General features: G+C 37.3%; 1 protein-coding gene across 1 annotated transcript; it reads right to left on the bottom strand.

Moving 5' to 3' along the window:
• Positions 1-1,079: 1,079 nt before the first annotated feature.
• PCDH10 (protocadherin 10) lies at positions 1,080-20,174 on the bottom strand. The gene is made up of 5 exons (XM_060089096.1): positions 17,559-20,174; positions 15,890-15,948; positions 15,225-15,331; positions 6,942-7,247; positions 1,080-1,120 (listed from the first exon to the last, which is right to left on the bottom strand). The coding sequence occupies exons 1-5, from the start codon at positions 20,172-20,174 to the stop codon at positions 1,080-1,082; spliced, it is 3,129 nt and encodes a 1,042-aa protein (XP_059945079.1).
• Between the last annotated feature and the right edge of the window lie 870 nt (positions 20,175-21,044).

The raw sequence follows: 21,044 nt of genomic DNA, 5'->3' as shown, positions 1-21,044 counted from the left end.
TCAAAAAGCACCATATTATCATGTTAACAGCTTCCGATAATGAAGTAGCCGTTAGTTAAATAAATTTACTCTTATGTTAAGCATAATCTCTGTCTGTTCTTTCTCTGGTAATTGATAGATATAATTAAAAATTAAACTAAATTAAAAACATAATGCTTCTCTATGGGTTGCATATATGCACAACTCTATCCATACAACAGGATCATTAAAATAGAACACAGAATATATATTTATAATCACTTGTTGAACTCAATGATTTAAAAACTATCTTTGATAATTTAGAAAACACTTAAAAGTACAGGTTATAAAAATTTTATTGAAATAAATTTCACATATAATCTTTTCAATCCCTACAGTTAAAAGAAATGTATCTCTAGGAAAAAGAATATGGTTAAGTGCCTAGACATAATGTATAAATGTAATGTCATATACTGTAACAATTAAAAAATCAGAAATAAAATCCTGATTTTTATCTGTAAATTTTCCAGCTTACAATTTGTTTTTATCCATGTCCTTTTGTATGTAATTATATTTTGGGGTTCAATCTTTCAAATCTTCTATACTGTCTCCACCTAATCTGATGTAGTTAATTAGAAATCACTAACACAGTAATTAGGGAGTCTTATTAGACCTAGATATAAAACTTCTAAGATTTTTTTATTATAATTTAGGAAACATTAAATGGACTCACATTATGCTGAGTTTAGTCCTAATTCAGTAGTATTATTTAATCTTGAACAATGAACCTTAGAGTCCGAAACAGTTTCCAAGCTATATTGTCTAAACGATACTAATTCCTATTTAAAGGATTTCAGAAGACGCAGACTCACTCAAAAAAAGTCTGGCACGTTGAGTATTGAACAATGTTTAATAATATTTATAAGCAATTGAATTTGTATATTCCAGACTTATTTACAATACCTTTATAATCTTATAAATTTTGACCCACAAATCTTCAGTATGATGAGGCAGGAAAAATTCCCAAGTAGATATTTCTTTTCACTGAATAATTCTATTTATATTTTAATTGATAATCTTCCTTTGTTAGGCTCACATGATGCACAAATGCTTATATGGATTTACTTCCAATGTACAAAATAAGAAAGAGGATGAAAATGATCTGTAATATAAAATGAGGTATATAAATATATTAATATGCTAAATGTTGATTCAATAAAATGCAAAGTGTGCACAAAATAAACTGCTTTATGTAGATGAAGAATCATTTACTAAGCAGTGTAAAACACTGAAAAATATAAAAATTACTTTAACCAATTGTCTTCTCCATATGACCTTAAATGTTTTATTTAACCATGTATCCATGAACTCAAAAATGTAATTAATAACATACAAATAAATAACTCCTACCTGGGAACTAAATAAGAAATATAAGTGACCATAATGAAGAAAATGTATATATGTATATATATTAGCTTTATAAAAATGTGAAGGATGAGAGCTAAAGTATGAAAGCTTTATTAGTAAATAAAACATGTAAAAGATTGTTTTACAGACCTGGTAAGAAAGGTGGGCAATTAACATTCTAAGAGAGTTAAGAAATTAAAAACAAATTTAATTCCCCCTTAGAATATGAAGTAAGTCCCTTGAATAAATCAAAAGAAGTTTGGGGGCTTCCCTTCCCTGGTGGCGCAGTGGTTGAGAGTCTGCCTGCCGATGCAGGGGACACGGGTTCGTGGCCCGGTCCAGGAAGATCCCACATGCCGCGGAGCGGCTGGGCCTGTGAGCCATGGCCGCTGAGCCTGTGCGTCCGGAGCCTGTGCTCCGCAACGGGAGAGGCCACAACAGTGAGAGGCCCGCATACCGCAAAAAAAAAACAAACAAACAAAAAAAAAAAAAAAAAAAAAAAAAAAAAGAAGTTTAAAATCTTAAAGTACTGAAAAACACCATCATATTTCACAAAACATCTTGGTTAGGTGTATTTCAATATTCTGAATGAGTTCAATATCTATCTTCCCTCATAAAACCTTGTAGGTACTATCTAGAGAGAAATACAACTAATTTAAAACATGTATTTTTAATTGGAAGAAAAGAAGAGAGTTTGCCTAGAGATATCAAAAACTGTGTGTAGATGTGTGTGTAAATTAAAGTATGATGACAGCATTAAAGAAAGTTTGGGTGTTTTAAAAACACTCATTCGTCCATTAATTCATTTTCTATCACATAATTATTTTTCATTTATAATATGCATGCCTGGGTAATGAGTCTAAATATGCCAAGAGTATTGGATATTAACTAGTTTCAATGCACCCAAAGGCACAAATTTTAAATGATATGTGATAAGTCACAGAGAAGCACTGCTGTCTGAATAAGTAAAACACAAACTGCCTACAGAAATTGCCAGATGTATAGATGTAAAATGAACAGTTCTGTTTCATATCTTCACCTCTGAAAGATTTTTATAGCTTTCATTTAAATCCTATTAGTTGAGGAAGACCATTGCTCAACAACTAAAGGAGAAGAAACAAGATAGTCTTATGATATCTCATTTATCTAGAGTATACAAAGGTTCCAGCCAGCTACTGTACCAGTTAACTGGAGTAATCACATAAATTGTGAATAGATTACCATTTTTCAAAGAAGTGAAATATTGTAAAATTCAGTGAACATTTAATTCTAACAGTAGATATATGGAGAATATGAACTGGGGTCAGGTTTTTTCTGATCCTGAGCTGTCATTTGTTTCTTGCTCACAGAGTTGATGTGAGTAAACTATTTTGATTATGAGAGATTAATACATAATTACAGAATAAAAGAATTTAATGGAAAAATAGAAGTACTGGTGTGATTCAAAAACCAGAGATTTTTCACAAAGAGATAAACTAAAAAAGTAAGAAAATTAGTTAGACTCACAAATCTAGAGGTATTCTTATAAAGACAAGTGAGAGAACAAAAATCTCAGAAATAGGATATTATTTTTTTTAAAAAAGTAGCACAACTTGGAGAAAAAGTGAACAGAAACAAACATATCTATTAAAAAAGGAAAAAATACTGAAAAAGATGTCCATTCATTTAGTAACATATGGACCCAACAGACAAAAATGTTAAAAGGCCACCTATAAAAATACTTTCTGTGGAATTTAATATTCGATAAAGGGATGCTATGCTTATGACATTAGAGGAATATACAAATTCCAGAGAAAACACTACACACGGGTACATAAGTATGAGGGTAATCTGTACCAGTAAGAAAAGTCATTTTATTTTGAATACTGTATATGCTCCAATACTATCTTGACTTCAACAAATTATGAAAACTTAGAGGGCCGACTAAGATAATGAAGGAATTGGAAGAGGTGTGACTCAACAAAACACACTCTATGATTTCAAACAAGTAAAAACTTGAAGTGTTAGGTAGAAATAATATAGATGCCAAAAAGAATGTTCCTAAAATGAGGGTTACTGAAAAGAAGTCTGTCTAAAGTGTCAGCAGCATTGAATGCAATGTTTCAAAGTTCTGACATCTTTTCTTACGTTATGATATGTATGAGTTGGGTTGAAATTTCAAAATGTCTCAAAAGTAGGCAAAAACAAAGTTAGGTCAGGAGACAGCTGATTTTTTGACACACCTGGACTAGTCTAAATGTTGTATGCTATGACAGCAGAATCAATTGTAACACTTTTCTATAAATGGTTTCCTACAGTCCTATGACTGTAGAAAATTTCATGGATTTAGGATTTAAAAATCATGATGTCCATGTAGGTTTTTTTCACTTTATTCAATAGAAGTTATTATTGTATGACCCTTTAAACAAATGAAAGAAAGATTTCACACATACATTTTAGATGAAATTTCATTGGCCTTTTATCTTATGATTGTCTTCAATTCTTAGGGAATGACTAAGTTTTTGACAAGAAATCAATCGGTTTCCAAATAACAAATTCTCATACCTTTAGTACTGTATTGTTTAGGCTGATTTAAACGGAAAGATATGGTTGTTTCCAGACAAAAAAATCTGAAGAGATAATGTACAAAATATGAAACCAAAATCATAAGCAAGAATGATTACAAAAATAATATTAAACATGTTGTTTTAACTTTTGGGCTTTTCTAAATTACATTAATGCTATAACTTTTACCAGTTATATTCTTGAACTTTAATTATTTTTATGATCTTTATTTTTTCAGACTATCTAGATGTTTTATGTATAACTTACTGTGTCAGTTGAAAGACTCAGTAATTTTAAATAACATGTCAGTAATTTTAAAGAAATTCTTGAATCCTGTATGAAAAATATAACTATTTTTAAACTCCAGAGAATAATTTTAGTTCATTTTAATGTGTTGAAAACAATTATTGATTTTTATTAAGACAAAGTATTTTCATATTTTTTATTACTTTAATAAAAATTACAGTTAAAGCTAAGCTAAAATGTATTAACATTTTAAGATAAACCTAAACACTATATTTTGACTATATGACCATATCCTACATGTTTAAATTTATTTCCTCTATCTTTCAGTGTATCCCTTTGGTCCTTAGCAGAGTATTAGCAATATACAACATTATGACAAAAATAAGAGGAGGCATGCTTGTAAAGAGCTCATGACTAATGAGACAAGGTTTAAGAGATACGCTGAAAATTTCTCCTGATTAAAAAAATAAGTTCCATTTCATTAAATGCATTATGTATATTCTTCATGGATCTTTTCTTATACATTAAAAAAAGAAGAAATATAATTGTATATAGGTATTTTTTTAGAAACACAAAGTACATTGTTCTTAATGTGCATACACGCACTTTTGTGTAAAAGTTGTTTTCTTACAATTTTTAAGTTTAACTTTAGCAATCAGAGGTGTAGAAATGGAAAGTTCTTGGGTGTAGACAATGATCTCATTTGTATTATTAAGCGTAGCACCATTTCCCTGTCATCATTTTATAAATGACAGTGGTATCCTCATTAGGCTTTTTTTAGGGATTTACAAAAATAACTACATATACAGTTACTTTTCTTAAAATGTGCATTATGTTCACTAAAAAACAAAATGCATGTTTAGCAAAAGAAAAACTGTTTCCTCAATAATTATTTAAACATTCTGATTTTAAATAAAGGTAATTAGTGCTAAATTTTAGCTTCTTTAATTACATAAGGGACGTGCTTTTCAATTTAGAAGATGAGAATATTTCCATTCCTGATGATAAATGATACACGTCTTAACAACTACCACCATGTGAATTTGGGGGGCAAAATTGTCTGGAATGGAGGGTTTCGGTTTAGCTTATACAGTTAGATTAACCATAAAATTGACTATGCCTATTAAATCAGAGCTAGGAAGTAATTTTAAAGATAACTGTGTAAGACTAAGATGACATTAAACACTAGAAGTTAAAAAAAAAATTCAGACATGATTAAAGTTATATGAAGAACTGAGGAGAGTATAAATAAAAACAACAAAATACTATTTTTCTGCTTCTTTTTCATCCCGTCCACACTTTATCCCAAACCCTAAATTTTGAGCAGTATGAGCTGAGCTGGCTAAAACAGAAGATGGCAATTGTTATTCAAAATTAATTAATTATAATACACATCTGGAATAATATGCACACAAATCTTAATTTTCTTGGTAAAACAATAGATGCATTCTTTGATTTCTAGCAGCACATATATTTGATAACATATTTTATAATCCCTGAAATCAGGGATCTAAATGAAATACTAGATTCTTTAAAAGTAGAGAAATTTGCATTAAAATATATGTAGCATTAATATTTTTATCAACAAAAATTTTTACCATGATTCTTAAAATTAAAAAGAAAAACTAGTCAGTAGAGAAAAGACATTTGTAGATGTTCAAAATTTCAGTTCTACAATGTAAGTGAAATTTCATCAAGGTTGGTACTAAGAGTTAAAGAGGTTGAACTGATTTTTCACTATATTTGATGTAGATTTACCAGTTAATATATGCTAACAGGAAATATTTGTATTTATTTAAAAATACAAATTTGAATTACTCTGAATCATATGTCCTTTGAATTTTTACCTTGAAATTATTGATAATGTACTTCTATAATGTATATTATTACTTTAAGTGAAACACTAGTGAGAATATTGTTGTGTAAAATTTGGAAAAGTTTGGTTTTTGATAATAAGTAAAACTTTAAATCCAGAAAGAATGAATAAAATTTTAAATCCAGAATTTCGTTTGAGGGGCAAAGACTGAATCATAGTCCTTATTTATTAAAATTTGATTTAGGCTACTTTAATAAATATATACTAAAAAATCTCAAAGCATTTTTGTTTTTCAGAGTGGTTGTATAAAATTATCCACTTCGAGACTATGGTCCCAATATTGAAAGAGCTGACTACAATTATCAATGTCTCAATGTTAGAAGAACCTACTATTTTAAATAAATTAATAATATTGCTGTGTTGATATGCTTTCATCACGTAGTTCCTCTGATTCTGATAAGCAACGTGTATCCATGCCAACATATTACTAAATCACATAGAATGATCAAACTGATGGCTGCAATGATTTCTGAATTTAGCCTAATGTGTTTAATGTCATTGTGGGAAAAGGATGATTAAGTGATAATGCTGGTAATCAATAAGAAAACGAGATCTCTCGGTGACAACTGTGAAGAGATATTTTTCCACCTTAATTAAGCCCTTCAAAACACATGGAAATCAAGTCAGCAGGTGAGCAGTATTAAAAGGAAATAGGGAGATCATTTGAAAAATGTTTTCAACATCAAAAATTATCTTTGATTGTTGCCAACAACCATGTCCTAACCCAGGAATTTGTCTTCTTGTTAAGTATATCCATTTTTTGATTGTAAAGTGCTGTCTGCATCCAAGAGTCACTTTTATCCTTGTTTCTGAAAACAACCTGAACTCTCTTTTTACTAAGAAGAATGGCATGTTGAACTTTATTTCCTGAAAGGGAATACTTTGCTACAGCCTTTTACGGAATACTTACTCAAATATGGTGGTTTGTAAGGCGCTCGTGTATTAGACAGCAGTCCATCCAGCTCTTTCCTCTCCAGGGTGCTGTGAAGGGCCTTCTCTTTGCCGAAGGTGGAGAAGGACCTCTCCGCCCCAGGCTGGGCTTCTGGAGTTTCAAACACCTCAGTGTCTGGAACAGAGTCCATGCCAGGAACATGCAGATTGCTACGATAATCAGCAGCCTGGCGTCCATCAGAAGGGACAAATGAAGGCATCCAGCACCGATCTGAGTGGCCCAGGGCTTTACATTCCTCGGTGCAGTTGGAGAAGAGATCCATACCTGCGAGCAGAAAACACAGAAGCTATGGAGGGAGGCTTCACCAACATGACCAGCTACTTAGAAGTGAAAAGTTACAGGCAGCATAAAGAGTAATGGGTGAAGGTATCTTAACAAACTTTTTCTTGTTTTAACCTGACAGGAGCCAAAAATCACTTTACATTATTTTATAAAGGGTAAAACTCTTGGCAAAGAGGCCTCTGAGATAGATGTTTCTAAACTACTCAGGATATCGGGGTGGGGGAAATGTTGGCTCTAAATTATTTAAATAACTAGAAAATAGTGAGAATGAATATTTTAAAAAATCTCTCATGAAGTTCATAACAGAGAAAAAACTGAAGTGGAAAGCCTTCATTATCCATAATCTCTAATGACGTTGTCATCTGATATTTTTTTTCTTAGAGACAAAAAGGGAAGAAATATGGGAAGTACTAGTGATGACATTTAGATTATAAAATCTGGACATGAAAGAAAAAATGAAATTCAACAGAAACATGGCATACATACTGATACATCAGTAAATAACAAGAATAAAATAAGATTTCGTGAGCGGTCAAGAGCATGCTTTCTTAGGTTCCTAGACAATGACTTCCTAAAAGTTATTTTTCAGTGACACTCTCATAGTCCATATTACTACAAACCACTTATCATTTACCACCTTAGAGAAGCCCAGAACAAATGACTGTAATTAGTGAAACCAAGGTAACAAGTGCAATGTGAGTCAACTGCAGATGCTATTGACAAATACTTTATTACTTGTTCTATATTGGAGAACACTTGTCCTAGACAGCACAGAACTGTTTGCTTACTAATCCTAGACAGAATACCAAGATTTCAAATGACATCTTCAAGTTTCATTGTCTCCCATAGATTGACAAGAATATTAAACACATTATTTATGACTCAAGAAATCTCACTCACTTTCTTAAGAAAACGTAACAATTTGGGGGCACTATAGAATACTATTTGTTATTCATTTTGATAACTAGCAGTAGGTGAAAAAATAAGTACATAAACAAAATCGCATTTTAACGTGTTTCTAAACAGAGCAACGCATTTATTAAATATGTTTAAAAACAGGATCAATTTGAAATAACCAAAGTGTGATTAGTCCATATGTCAGAAACTCTCAAATGCATGAAATGCCTGGTGTGGAAAAACTAGGGATTATGTTTTTGACCAACAGAGTAATATTTATGTCATGAACACACTTGATTTTTTTTTTCTTTAAATGTTATGAGTGATTTGAGCTCTTGAGCAAGTTTTAGTTTGCAAATTCCTAATGGTATTCTACTAGTACTAATTTAGTTTTTGTGTGTATATTTTAACATCTCTCTATATAATATAAAGAAATCAATTTTTCACAATTATTAACCCTCCAGCCAGATTATCCTCAAGTATTTTGGAGTTAAGAACAGTTAATTATATATATTATGTTTTAAGAATAACACCAAGCTTCTTATCATATATTAATCTCACTTTATAATGACTTTTTTATTTTAAATTAAACTATGTATAATGCTAACTCTGACTTCAATTCTAACATTCCATTGATAATTGATGCATAAGCCTGGAAGTAAATTACTGATCAGTGAACTGTTGAGGAACGTAAACATGAGCTGAAGCCGAGATAAGGAATCAGACTAAGAACAGCATGTAAAACATGTCAATTTTTCTCTAGACACCAGGGAAGTTCAGTTATCCTATGACTGTAAGGAGATAGGTATTAAAAAAAAAAAAAAAAAAAGAGGAAGGGAAGGAGAATATCCCTGATGCACACTGACATACGAGCTAGTAGAAGCTACAGAACCAGAGACATCTCTTTTTGAGGCACTGTACTCTAAATACTCCGTATTTATAGTGTGAAAAGGAATAAATTGCCTTTTTGATAGGTGGAACTACCATTAATAGTAAATGATGAGCAATTATATATTTTAAAAATAAATGCATGTCATTAAATTTGAAGTTGATAAAAAATTCAAATTTTAAGATAGAATTGTTTTATTGGATCCTGATAAAGATGGGTACTAATGCAAAATTTGATATTAATACAGTTTTTCAACACATAATGATCAAACCCTTTCAAATATACCTCCTGAGACCATTAACAATCTTTCACATCTGTTTGAGCACTGTACCCAAGTATTCTTATAATTTTGAAAATGATAATCACGGAGAAAAATTTTAATAATCTAGTCTCTCAACATTATCATTAAGACGTTTGCCTATGTTAGAGGGTACTTATAGTAGAATTTGTTTTTATGGGTAGTTTATATTCAATTGTGCCCATTTTCTTCTCTCAAAGTATCTGTTTTTCTGCCTCTTTGACTTATTAGAGGCTAGTTAAAATTCCCTTAGATGATGAAGTAAAATCCTCATGAATTGAGAACCTGTACAACAAAACATATCATGTGCATAACAAGAAAAGTGAGGAATATGATAAAGTTTTCTGTTGGAAGAACACTGTTACTTACCTGAAAGGGTAACAACACTTGTAAAGAATGTTCTTAATAAATTTATGAGCTACTCCTTTTAAAGTGGGATCCCCATAGTGATAACACAGCTTTATATGACTACAAGGAAAGGGAATATGGCACACATTCTGCATGTAGATGTTTGACCACTTTTACTGATTAAAAAAAGTATACTAATTTCTCATGAGGAAAATATCAGACACAGAAACAATTTTTAAAAATCATATAAATAGTACATCAATAAATTTCAAATAAGTTTTAGAAACATTCACTGAAAATGTTTTTTTTTTTTTCATTTGTCTTAGATATATAGTTTGAGAACCAAATACATCTTGCCCATTTACTGGTCCTCACCTTAGGGAGCCATTGACTAAAATTATTTTATCTTTTTTCATATATCACTAATCCCATTAAATATATTATTTATTTATTTATTTATTCTGTACGCGGGCCTCTCACTGTTGTGGCCTCTCCCGTTGCGGAGCACAGGCTCCGGACGCGCAGGCTCAGTGGCCATGGCTCACGGGCCCAGCCGCTCTGCGGCATGTGGGATCCTCCTGGACCGGGGCACGAACCCGTGTGCCCTGCATCAGAAAGTGGACTCTCAACCACTGTGCCACCAGGAAAGCCCCTAAATATATTATTTTAATGACCAGATAAGCAGAGGCATATTTAAGTTTTGTGGTGGTAAATGACTGCACGAAGGACAGGAATGTCAGTTATTTCAGTACATGGGACATTTAAAAATGCATACCTTTCACATTGCTTTCAGAATTTTTTAACAGCGCAAACTGAAATCCCAAGAGAAAATAAGTTTAACTTCTTCTTTTTTTTTTTCTTCTTGTTCAAATGCCCTTACTTTAGAACCTGTGGGATTTGTATAGCAGACAAATACAGGCCAAGCTTGAGTTTTGAAGTTTTGGTAATTCCTAAGAAACATTTCAACATACATATTTTATTTACAATTTCTTATCCTATTTATTTATTTTTTTCCACTTCTCAAAAATGTCTGTTCTACAAGGCATGACAGCTGAAGTGATAGACTGCCTGTTATGCAAAGATATATTCAGACAAATTTTAAAATACATCTTTTATAACTGGGAAGTAACTTGATCCCTTACAGTCAGAGGCATTGATATTACCACTGAGAACAAACTGATTCCAAAAATGTATCTGTATTCAATTTGTGCTGTTTTCTGATGTATGTAATACTATAAAGTTACATGCTTATTCCTCTCTCACGTACCAAGCCTTCAGAAAAAATGTGGGGTTTTTTTTCCAAATATGATAAATAATTTAAAAAATCAACACTCAAGTTTTGGAGGAAATTTCAAGTCTTCCTTTAATTATTTAACACTGGAGAAATTAGAACTATTAACTCTAACCATAAAAATTGCTATAAGTTTTAGGAAAATTTGGTTTGAGAGCAGAGATTTAACAACATAATTCACCCATGAAAAAAATCAAAACATGAACATCAAAATTTTCTCCTTACTTATCTTTCAAAATGTTTATAGTTTTCTCCGTTTTCTCTTAACATTTGTCTTATATTTTTTCCAATTGTAAATGTCTCCTTATTATCAAGTTGTAGCTCACATTTTCACCAGAAACCTTAACAGAAAGTTTTTGCTTATTCAGGCAATGGTATGAATTCACTTTATTTATAAAGCCAGAAACTAATTGCCAGTATCTAAATTCTTATTGGAGTCAGGAAAGGGAAAATTGTGTTTTATGATAAACCAAGAATTCTCTTATTGACATTGTAGTAGTAGTGCAGTGGCTTAATGCATTTCATGATATACTTTTATCTACTAGTATGAAAATACCAATAATACGAATCACTTAATTTTTAAAATTTATAGCCAAGTTTTGACCATGTGTCATGTATAAATCTCATGATAATTAGTTAAGAAATTGACACATTTAGAAGCTAAGTTCCCTTATAACTAAAAGAAAAATTTACAAGAAGAAAAATTTGAAAATTTTCAGGTAAATATAACAAGTAACATTAACTGAATCATCACTTACTAGGGTTTTCTTCTTCAATACATATTTTAAGAAGGCACAATTATTAAAAATAAATTCATAATTAATCCTAGTATGCACATTGTAAGTATTTAATAAATGGAAAAACATTTCTCACAATTAAATAGATTGCTTAGATCTACCTCCAATAATATTAAAATGTTTAAGAATATATAACTAAAAATGTTGTATCAGTATTTAAATTAGACAAAAATTCTATCTTTTAATCTAATGGTATTATAAAATTGAAAATATATTGGTTTTAAGTTCATTTTATTGTTTTTTTATCTTTTTTTTGTTTTGCTATTTAAGCTGTGATTAATCAGTTTCTCCCTTTGTGATGGTTTATGTAAGCATTTACCACATCTCCTTGGACTTCTGCCATATCTAACCAATACATCAACAGTACACTGAAAAAAACGGAAAGCACCTTGACAAGGCTATAGAAAGTAAGTGCCACAGAGCAGTGGTCAAGCCGAAGAATTTCACACATGGAGCCAGGTGCAGTGGAAAACTGAAAAAGCTTATGTGATTCTCTGTGCAGCTGCCTCCGTGTTTAAAGCCCTTCTATGAACAAGATTGGTGACTGCAAATGGCTTAGAAAGGAGAAAAGCAAGGGGGAGAGGGAGGAGAAAGAACAAAAAGGAAAACTATTCATAGAAGAATAAATAGAAGGAATATCCAAATAAATAAATACAAGCTAATGTTAACATAGAAAAAGAAAGTGGGAATAAATAAAAACTTAGGAAGTTTAAACAGGTGAAGCACTAAGCTAAACAGTGTATATAATGTAATATGAAATGAGGTACAAACTAAAGAATTCAGAATCTATTTCTTTTCAGTGCTGTTTTTCCTTGATAGTCTAACTTTCCCCCTTTATAAAACCTAGCTCAGTGGGATCTGCTTATTAGCACAAAAGTTTTTCATATTCTAAACCTGGAAATATATGTGCTATGAAGAATATTCTCTAAATATTGCAAAATTGGAAGATCAACAATACCTGGTTTTAGAAGGAAATAAAGCAGATATACTTATTTACCTGAAATAGGCTTAACTTTTTGGAAATACTGTAGCTACTTGGTGTAAAGTTTATAGTACACAACAAAGAATGGACAGGAAAAAGTCATTAAGTATATGCATCTTAATTCTCTGCATTTAGGGTTTTATACTTTACAAGGTAAACACTTCAAAACCATTTTTACAATAAAATTAGACATATTAAATCTGACTTAAATTCAGCACACGTAGGTATAATTACTTCTTAATACGAGTGTGTTATTACAATTTGAAAACAGCTATCATTATGCCCAATATGGGGTGGAAGCTCTATAACTGCGAATGAAGTAGATTGTTAATTCTGTAATACTTTTACATGTTTAAGAACTTAAAGATAGAAAAAAGAATTTGCCATTTTGATAAGAAAAACTGCCTGCTTTTAAATGTTTTCCGAACACAATTTAGCATTTAAAATTTCCTTTTAATGTTTTGACATCTCAAATAATTTAAAACAAACATTACCAAAATGGCAACATTGAGCGCCTGTGAAATAAAAGAACTAGTGGGAAGGCACACTGATAAGAATGTATTCCCATCTATGTTCCAAATTTAACACTTTTTGCAGATGTTTATTCATTTCTCTTTCTTCGGTTAGGTTATTTTGGCTCATTATGTCTGAGGGAACTAAACTAATTGAAATGTTCATTGAGATTGGAGTGCTACAGAAAAAAACCCAAAAAACTAAAAAAAAACAAAGTAGGGGGGAGTGGGAAAGGAATAAAGTGCACCCAAGGAAACACGCAGCAGTGGATATTCTTTTTTTTTTTAATATTAAACATTTTGTTTCAAAAGTTTTAAAAGGCGGACTATTAAATTAGAAACTCTGAAAAAAGAATAGGAATGAGCAACTAAAACATATACCTTTTAAAAGATAACAATAAATCATATGTCATATATAGGCCAAAAATGAAAGCGACTTTGTACTCAAATATAAACTTCTGGCAAGATCTGGTTTGTTGTCAGGTTCCCAGACACTAAATAGATGCTCTGTTCACTTAGCGTGAAGGCCCGCAAGGGGCAGGGACCTCCGGGGATTCTTGGCAGTTCTCAAGTCTCATTAGGTCTGCATATTAATGACTTGCAGCAATATAAAGAGACCCTTGAGCAGCCTTTTCTTCCCCTCCTCCTGCCTGCGTTTCCCAAGGCTAAGGCAGCCTCAGACACGGCACACATAAGCCAAGTGAGAGGCTTGCAGCCACCACTGCTGCCAGGCGACCGTGGGGCTGATACTGCCCTTTGACACACTGCCTCAGCACCGTTCAGAGGCCCAGGGAGCGTGTTAAGGAATGGGTGCTCTCGAGGATCAATGGTACCTTGAAAATGAGAACCCTATCACCCTACACTTAATCACTAACCAAAATAAAGCTCAAAGCTCAAGTGAATGAAGTTGGACCTCGAGACAGTCCAATGATGGGCGTCTTAGAAGTTATAAAAGTTAGCTTGCCTTTGCCTTTCTTTATGTGTTGGATAAACACAAAACTCAATTGAAAAAGAAAAAGCAAAAAAAAAAAAAAAATCAACAAGCACCCTTCATGGTTGAAATGCAAATTAAGTGGAAAGAAAACCCAAACCTTGTGAAATTGTTTTCATTATTTTAAGGTACATATTTTATTTCCTTTAAGGATTTTCTTTAATTATTAGTAATTAGAGTTATCAGGATCCTATAAAACTTAAAGGGTAAATTTATATAGAAAAAGTAAAGTAAGATAAAGTAAAACAAAGTAAAAAATACATATCACATTGCAACCCCCATCAGTGAGTACCATTAAGCCTGCATACAAATATGCCTAGAGTTCAACTTTTGAACATGGATCCATTGAAAATATGAGGGAACCTAGGATGCTTCAGAAAATACACATTATCAAATGTTAACTAGTGTCCTGAAGCCTAAGAACCCAGGATTGGAAATCCTGCTTTCAACCTATTCATGATTTTAATCACCATTCCTTCTCTCATTCAATATTTGTTGACATGTAAAAGGCATTGCTCTGGAAATGGAGAAATTTGGATTCTGGTCCCCAATCATCCACTCATCCTCTTGTGACCTTGTGCAGGTCAACCAATTTCATTCACCTTCAGTTACCTCATCCATAAGCAAGTCTAATAAATCTTAATTGACTGAAGACTGAGGACTGGACCACGTGAGAAATCCATGGCTTTTGTATGCAGTATAATTCCAGGAAAGAACATTACATAAAAAAGAAATGCTTCATAGTCTAACATATTCCACAATGAATTTCTAACTTTCATTCTCTGAAGGAACATTAAATATTACAACCCTCTTCGAGTATACAATTGTCGACATAGGATGGCACCATTCTTCTATAGGTTTACTAACACTAAAAATTACCTAGAACATCATCCTTTCAGGATTGATTTTTGAAAAACACTATAAAAGTCAGCATTGCCCTTTGATCACACTTACCAGCTGACTGGCCTCGGTTGGTGGCATCGTGATCACTATCTCCCTGTTCACTGTCTCCATGGCCACTGTCCTTAGAGCTTACTATGTCGGCTTCCTGGAATGCAGAACTAGAAGTACAAAAATGTGAATATTAGAATAAAAAAGGTGATGAAACACAGAAAACATTCTTCTGCCACCACATGGTCACTGATGGTGCTGCAGATGCCTAGAGCTCTCAGGTGGCTTTATTTCTGCTTAAAGCTAGTTTTCATAACCTTAAGCCTAACTCTCTAAAATTAAACATTAGCAGTTAGTTGGAGCCGTTAAGGCATGTAAAGTTTAGCCATTATTCTCTGACTGGAACTAAGCATATATTTATATCATTTTCATAGAAGATATATATATGTATATACCTGGAACAGCTAGGAAGATTATTAGAAGCAGTGTAAGAGTGTAAACTGACAAAATATTCAAGTATACTTAGTGGTTGTATGTAAATGAAACACACCAATATTTTTAAAGTTTATTGTCTAGGAAACCTCACGCAATCAGTATTTATGTCCTGCCCTAATTGGAAATACTTTATCATTTTCTATTTTGATATTGAATAATATACCTAATTCCTACTTTTAGTAGGTAGTAATTTGTCCATACACCAAGCTAGGAAAAAAAAAAGGAGTCCATACCTGTTAACTCGGCGAGGTCTGTCAACTAGATAGCTGAGCTCTGCTCGCTGGTGTTTAGTCTAGAAAAAAAATAAATAAATCAAGAGCATTTGAATGCTAAGGGTTTAACTAACAGTCTGCTTTTGAAGTTAGGAACTAATTCTACCTTAAGTAATTGTGTACATTTTTATGCATTTCTAAGCTGTCCTAAAACCTCAGACTAGTGATTGCTAGGTAAAGGCAAGAAGATATGCAGAGACACTTCAATCTAGATTTTCAGTAAAGGTTTTAAAAAAATGCAGAGATAAAAGGTCAATTTTAATTGTGTGTGTGTGTGTGTGTATGTGTGTGTGTGTGTGTTTTAAGGAGAGAATGCAAATGACCTCATAGCTGGGGCTCATAAACTATTGTCTCCAATAGGGTCAACCTAGTTATATATGCTGCAGTCTTTCTTTTTCAGTGGTCTAAAAAAGTGTTTAGGTGCATACTGGTTGACACAAGAAAAACAGCACGCTCAATAAGCAAAAAGTTTGGATATTTTATGGAATTATTTTGTTGTTTATTTTCAAAATGTGCTTAAGATACAAATGAGCTGTACAAATATTCATGAAAGTCAATTAATAATATCTAAGACTCAAAATAAATGAAATAGCCTGCCAAGAAAGGAGTTCATAATCCTCCCTTCCCTCCTGGCCCCAATTATTTTCCCCGTCCAAACTCCCCCTGCATTCTCCTCCCCGCCTCCAGCACCCACACGCCTTTTCTGGTCCAAACTTTCTTTTACAGAAATCAACTCCGTTCTCCCCCTCCCTCCCTCCTTTCAACTTCGCTACTTCTCCATCTTATAAAAAGAAATCGGAATTGACAAGCCAAATTCTTGGATGAAGAAAGCCAACAGCAGTGATTTATCCAAAACAGTGGCAAGAAGGTAATTATTAGCTAAAAGATATACTCAAGACAACAATTGTTTAAGCCTTTCGTTAGTTTACGCTTGCAGGGGTTTGTGCCAAAGCAACTTCATTCAAATTCACACTGTGTGGGCGTTCGGCTTCAAGAGCGTCTGTAAATGCTGTCCAGAGCAGAACTGAAGGCTTTTTTGCAACCCGAGTTCAAAGGACAAAGATCTGATAACTCATTCACTAAAACATGCATTCGAGTTTAGACAACTGTGCAAAGTTAAACAATCTATAGCTTACTTTTACACGCGACTGAAAGCATCGATAAACAAAGCAAAACAATGAACTTTATTAACGCCTGGGACAAATGCAAAGAGAAAATAAAAGACCTTTGCCAGCGCCAAAAGGTCCCTCCACCGCATTTCCCTCTCCGCGCCGCGCACTTTCCCCTTTACCCCCAGATTTCTAAGAAGGGAAAAGACTGAGAGGGGGGTTGGGATTTTAAAGGAAAGATGCCAGAGGGAAGAGGGAAGGTCCAAGATGGCAAAGCACCAAAGGAGGGGAATGAAAATAAACGTGGAGGGGTGGAGCGCAGAAAATTGGGGACAACAAGAAGTTTTAGTTACACACGAAAGGGTGGGAGAGGTGACTCCCCATTCCTGCCTCCATAAAAATACAAGTGAGCTAATATCCTAAAAATAAATACACAGTGCACCAGAGATACAAGGGCCGGGCTAGAGGAGGCTTTCGGATGGAGGAGATGAGAGATGGTGGTCCTGGCGCTTCAGCCTTACCTCGTTGGACAAAATGCTTCCGTTGGAGATGATGTCGGGCTGCTGGTCTGTGTAGCCGGTGACGATGGCCCCGCAAGGGTTGTGCTCAGTGTCCGTACTCCGCGAAGGGCTGCAGGGTTTAAGGAACATCAGGTCGGTCTTGGCAGACTCGGGGGTCAGGCAGACCTGGTAGCAGTAATTCTGGTTGTGGTGATGGGAGCCAAAGCCCCCGGACTCCTCCACCGGCACTTGGGCCGGGTTACTGGGTACGTTGGAGCTTTGCACCAGCATGATGTCCGACTTGCTGAGTTTCTTCTTGCGCGCCCGGGCTTGGCGGCCGCAGCAGGTCGAGCCGCCCCCGCTGCAGCAGCAGCAGCAGAGGCAGCAGTCGCTGGCCAGACACGTGTAGATGTTGAGCTTCTTCTCCTTTTGGCAACGCACGGCTAGCACGATCATGGCCAGCAGGAAGATGAAGGACACCGAGCCCAGCGCGATGATGAGGATGAGGGTGAGGTCCAGCGAGGTCTCCCCGCCGCCAGAGCGGCTGGGGCGCTGGTGCTCCCCTGACCCCCCACCCCCGCCCCCGCCCCCGCCCTGGGGCTCGACAGCGCCATCCACCAGCTGCACCACCAGGGTGGCGGTGGAGGACAGGGGAGGTTGCCCGTGGTCGCGCACCTCGATCACCAGCTCGTAAGGCCGCTGGGGGTCGCGCTTGGCCGGCACCCGGCGCGCCGTGCGGAGCTCCCCGGTGCGCCAATCCATGCGGAAGAGGTTCATTTCGTTACCCCGCACAATGCTGTAGGTGAGCCGGGCGTTCTCGCCGTCGTCCGCGTCCACCGCGGCTACGCGGGTCAGCAGGTAACCGGGCTCCGCCGAGCGGGGCAGCACCTCGCGCGCCGGAGTCCCGTTGCGCCCCGGAAGGGGCGCCACTATGGCAGGGGCGTTGTCGTTCTGATCCACGATGAGGATGTTGACAGTGGCGTTGCCAGCCAGCGCCTGGGGGCTGCCGGCGTCCCGGGCTTCCACCTGGAAGCTGAAGTCCTTGAGCTGCTCGTGGTCGAAGGAGCGCAGGGCGTACAAGTAGCCGTTCTCGGAGTTGATGGATACATAAGTGAAGACGCTCATGCCCTGGATCTGGCACTCGAGGATAGAGTAGGCTAGCTGGGCGTTGGCGCCCTCGTCACGGTCTGTGGCGCTCACCGCGTAGATGTAGGCGCCCGGCACATTGTTTTCGGTCACATACACGTCGTAGACCGGCTGGCTGAATCGCGGTGCGTTGTCGTTCACATCGGACACCTGCACCTGGATCGACTTGCTGGTGGAGAGCGCAGGCTCGCCCCGGTCCCGAGCCACCACGGTCAGGGTGTAGGAGTCCCCCGCCTCTCGGTCCAGAGGGGCCTCGGTCACGATGGTATAGTAGTTTTTGAAGGAAGACTTGAGGCGGAACGGCACATCCCCCAGCAGCTCGCACTGCACCTGCCCATTCTCCTCTGAGTCGCGGTCGGTCACGCTGAACAAGGCCACCACCGTGCCGGGCGCCGCGCCCTCGCTCACCGCCTCCTTCACGGTGCTGAAGCTGATCTCCGGCGCGTTGTCGTTAGCATCCAGCACTCTCACGATCACCTTGCAGTGCGCGGGCACGGCGTTGGGGCCCAGGTCCTTGGCTTGTACGTACACTTGGTACACCGGGCTCTCTTCGTAGTCCAGCTCGCCGCTCACCTCCAGTCGGCCAGTGCGAGGAGAGAGACCGAAGAGCTCCCGCGCCCGGGGCGAAATGTGGCTGCTGAAGGAGTACACGACCTCGCCATTCTGGCCCTCATCTGGGTCCGTGGCGTTAAGCTGGATCACGAGCGTGCCCGGCGGTGAGTTCTCTGGGAGAGACACAGTGTAGACGGGTTGGTCGAAGGCGGGCACATTGTCGTTGGAGTCCAGCACTCGGATGGTGAGTAGGGCCGTGCCGGTGCGCTGCTGCTGGGGGAGCAGGCCCCCTCCCGCGCCGCCTCCTCCGGCCCCTCCTCCCCCGTCCACCGCGGTCAGCACGTAGCGGTGCACCGCTTGCTGCTCTCGGTCCAGCGGCTTCTCCAGCACCAGCTCGGCGAATCGGTTGCCATCCCCCTGGGTCTGCACGTCCAGGGAGAAGTAGCTGTTGGGGGTGATCTCGTAGTCGCGCAAGGAGTTGGTGCCCACGTCTGGATCGAATGCGCTCTCCAAGGGGAAGCGGGTGCCCGGCGTGGCGCTCTCAGAGATCTCCACGGTCAGGTCCGGCTCCGGGAAGGAGGGGGGGTTGTCATTGATGTCCAACACCTCGATCTCCACCCGGAACAGCTCCAGGGGGTTTTCCAGGAAGACCTCCAGGTGCAGGACGCAGGAGGGGCTCTGCTTGCAGATTTGCTCGCGGTCAATCTTCTCGTTCACGTACAGCACCCCGGTCTCCAGGTTGAGGTCCAAGTAAGGGGTCCGAGAGTTGGGCGCCGTTTGAAACCCGCGAGCCGAAAGTTTTGTAATGTCCAAGCCCAGATCTTCAGCGATATTCCCCACGAAAGTGCCATGTTCCTGCTCCTCCTGGACCGTGTAGTGAAGCTGGGAAAAGACTCCTTCCACCATCCAGAGCAAGGCGAAGAATAATAGCACAATCATCTCCAAAGGGAAAGGAAGCAGCTTCCCGCAGCCAGCCAGCCACCCAATCGCCTCCCCAGCCACCACGAAAAAAAAAAAAAAATCTCAAATAAAAGTGCGCTGTGTGTGTGTGTGGGGGGGGGGGCTGTCTTGTGGCTTTCTGTCCTTAAAAATCTAATTCCTTTTGCCTCATTTTAGGGTTTCCCCCAGTTCAGCCTAATTTTTCAGTCTTAGCGCAGGAAGGGTGACAGGCGACCCCTTTCCTCATCTGTAATCTTCCCACTGACCAATTAATAAAATAATAACAATAGTCAGCGTCCTTTATTCCGACAGTCTTGGCGCAACGCGGTGCTGGCAAAGCTCAAGGAGGAAATTTCGATATTTCAAGACTGTCCTCGGTTTGTCTTCTTGCTGATGGGAGGAGAAGAATGAGGAGGAAGAGGAAGAGGAAGAGGAGATGCTGTTGGCACCGCTGAACATGCCTCTTAACGTCAACGGCTGGCAAATGCAAAAGAGCTTAAAAACGGCGAGAGAATTTTGTGCCGAAAAAGCATAGAACGGTTCTGCAGCATAAAACTTTCATTCTCTTCATTTCTCCGGATGGATGGTCTTCTTGGCATTTTTTTTCCTCTTTCGCTCTATTTGTATTTTTTGGCTTTCATAGTCTTTCCCTCTGTCCTCATCTCCACCGTCGTCTGCCTCTCTGGAAGTGTGAAGAGCAGTTTCTTTCTTGCTGTTTCCTTCCCAAGCCTCTTCTTCCCTCTAACCCGTCTCTCTTCTTTCCAGTCCTTCCCTCCTCCTGCCTCAGCCCCAGAGCCTGCGATCTCTGCTGGCAGTTTCTGAGCTCTGAGCGCTCCGCTTCTCTGTTTTTGCGCAGCGCCCTCATTCTGC

The sequence above is a fragment of the Mesoplodon densirostris genome, chromosome 1 (genome assembly GCF_025265405.1).
Source record: "Mesoplodon densirostris isolate mMesDen1 chromosome 1, mMesDen1 primary haplotype, whole genome shotgun sequence".
Lineage (NCBI taxonomy): Eukaryota > Metazoa > Chordata > Mammalia > Artiodactyla > Ziphiidae > Mesoplodon > Mesoplodon densirostris.
Note: the sequence above shows the minus strand (reverse complement) of the source record. Positions and strands in the feature narration are given on the sequence as shown.

Bases quoted from the DNA above. Each gene is read 5' to 3' on its own strand.
- PCDH10 (XM_060089096.1), bottom strand. From the start codon at position 20,174: ATGATTGTGCTATTATTCTTCGCCTTGCTCTGGATGGTGGAAGGAGTC. The intron at 15,949-17,558 runs GTAAGGCTGAAG...TTTTTTTTCTAG, and splicing joins GAAGCATTTTGTCCAACGAG to ACTAAACACCAGCGAGCAGA. The intron at 1,121-6,941 runs GTAAGTATTCCG...TTTATATTACAG, and splicing joins TTACAAACCACCATATTTGA to ATCATTTTCATCCTCTTTCT.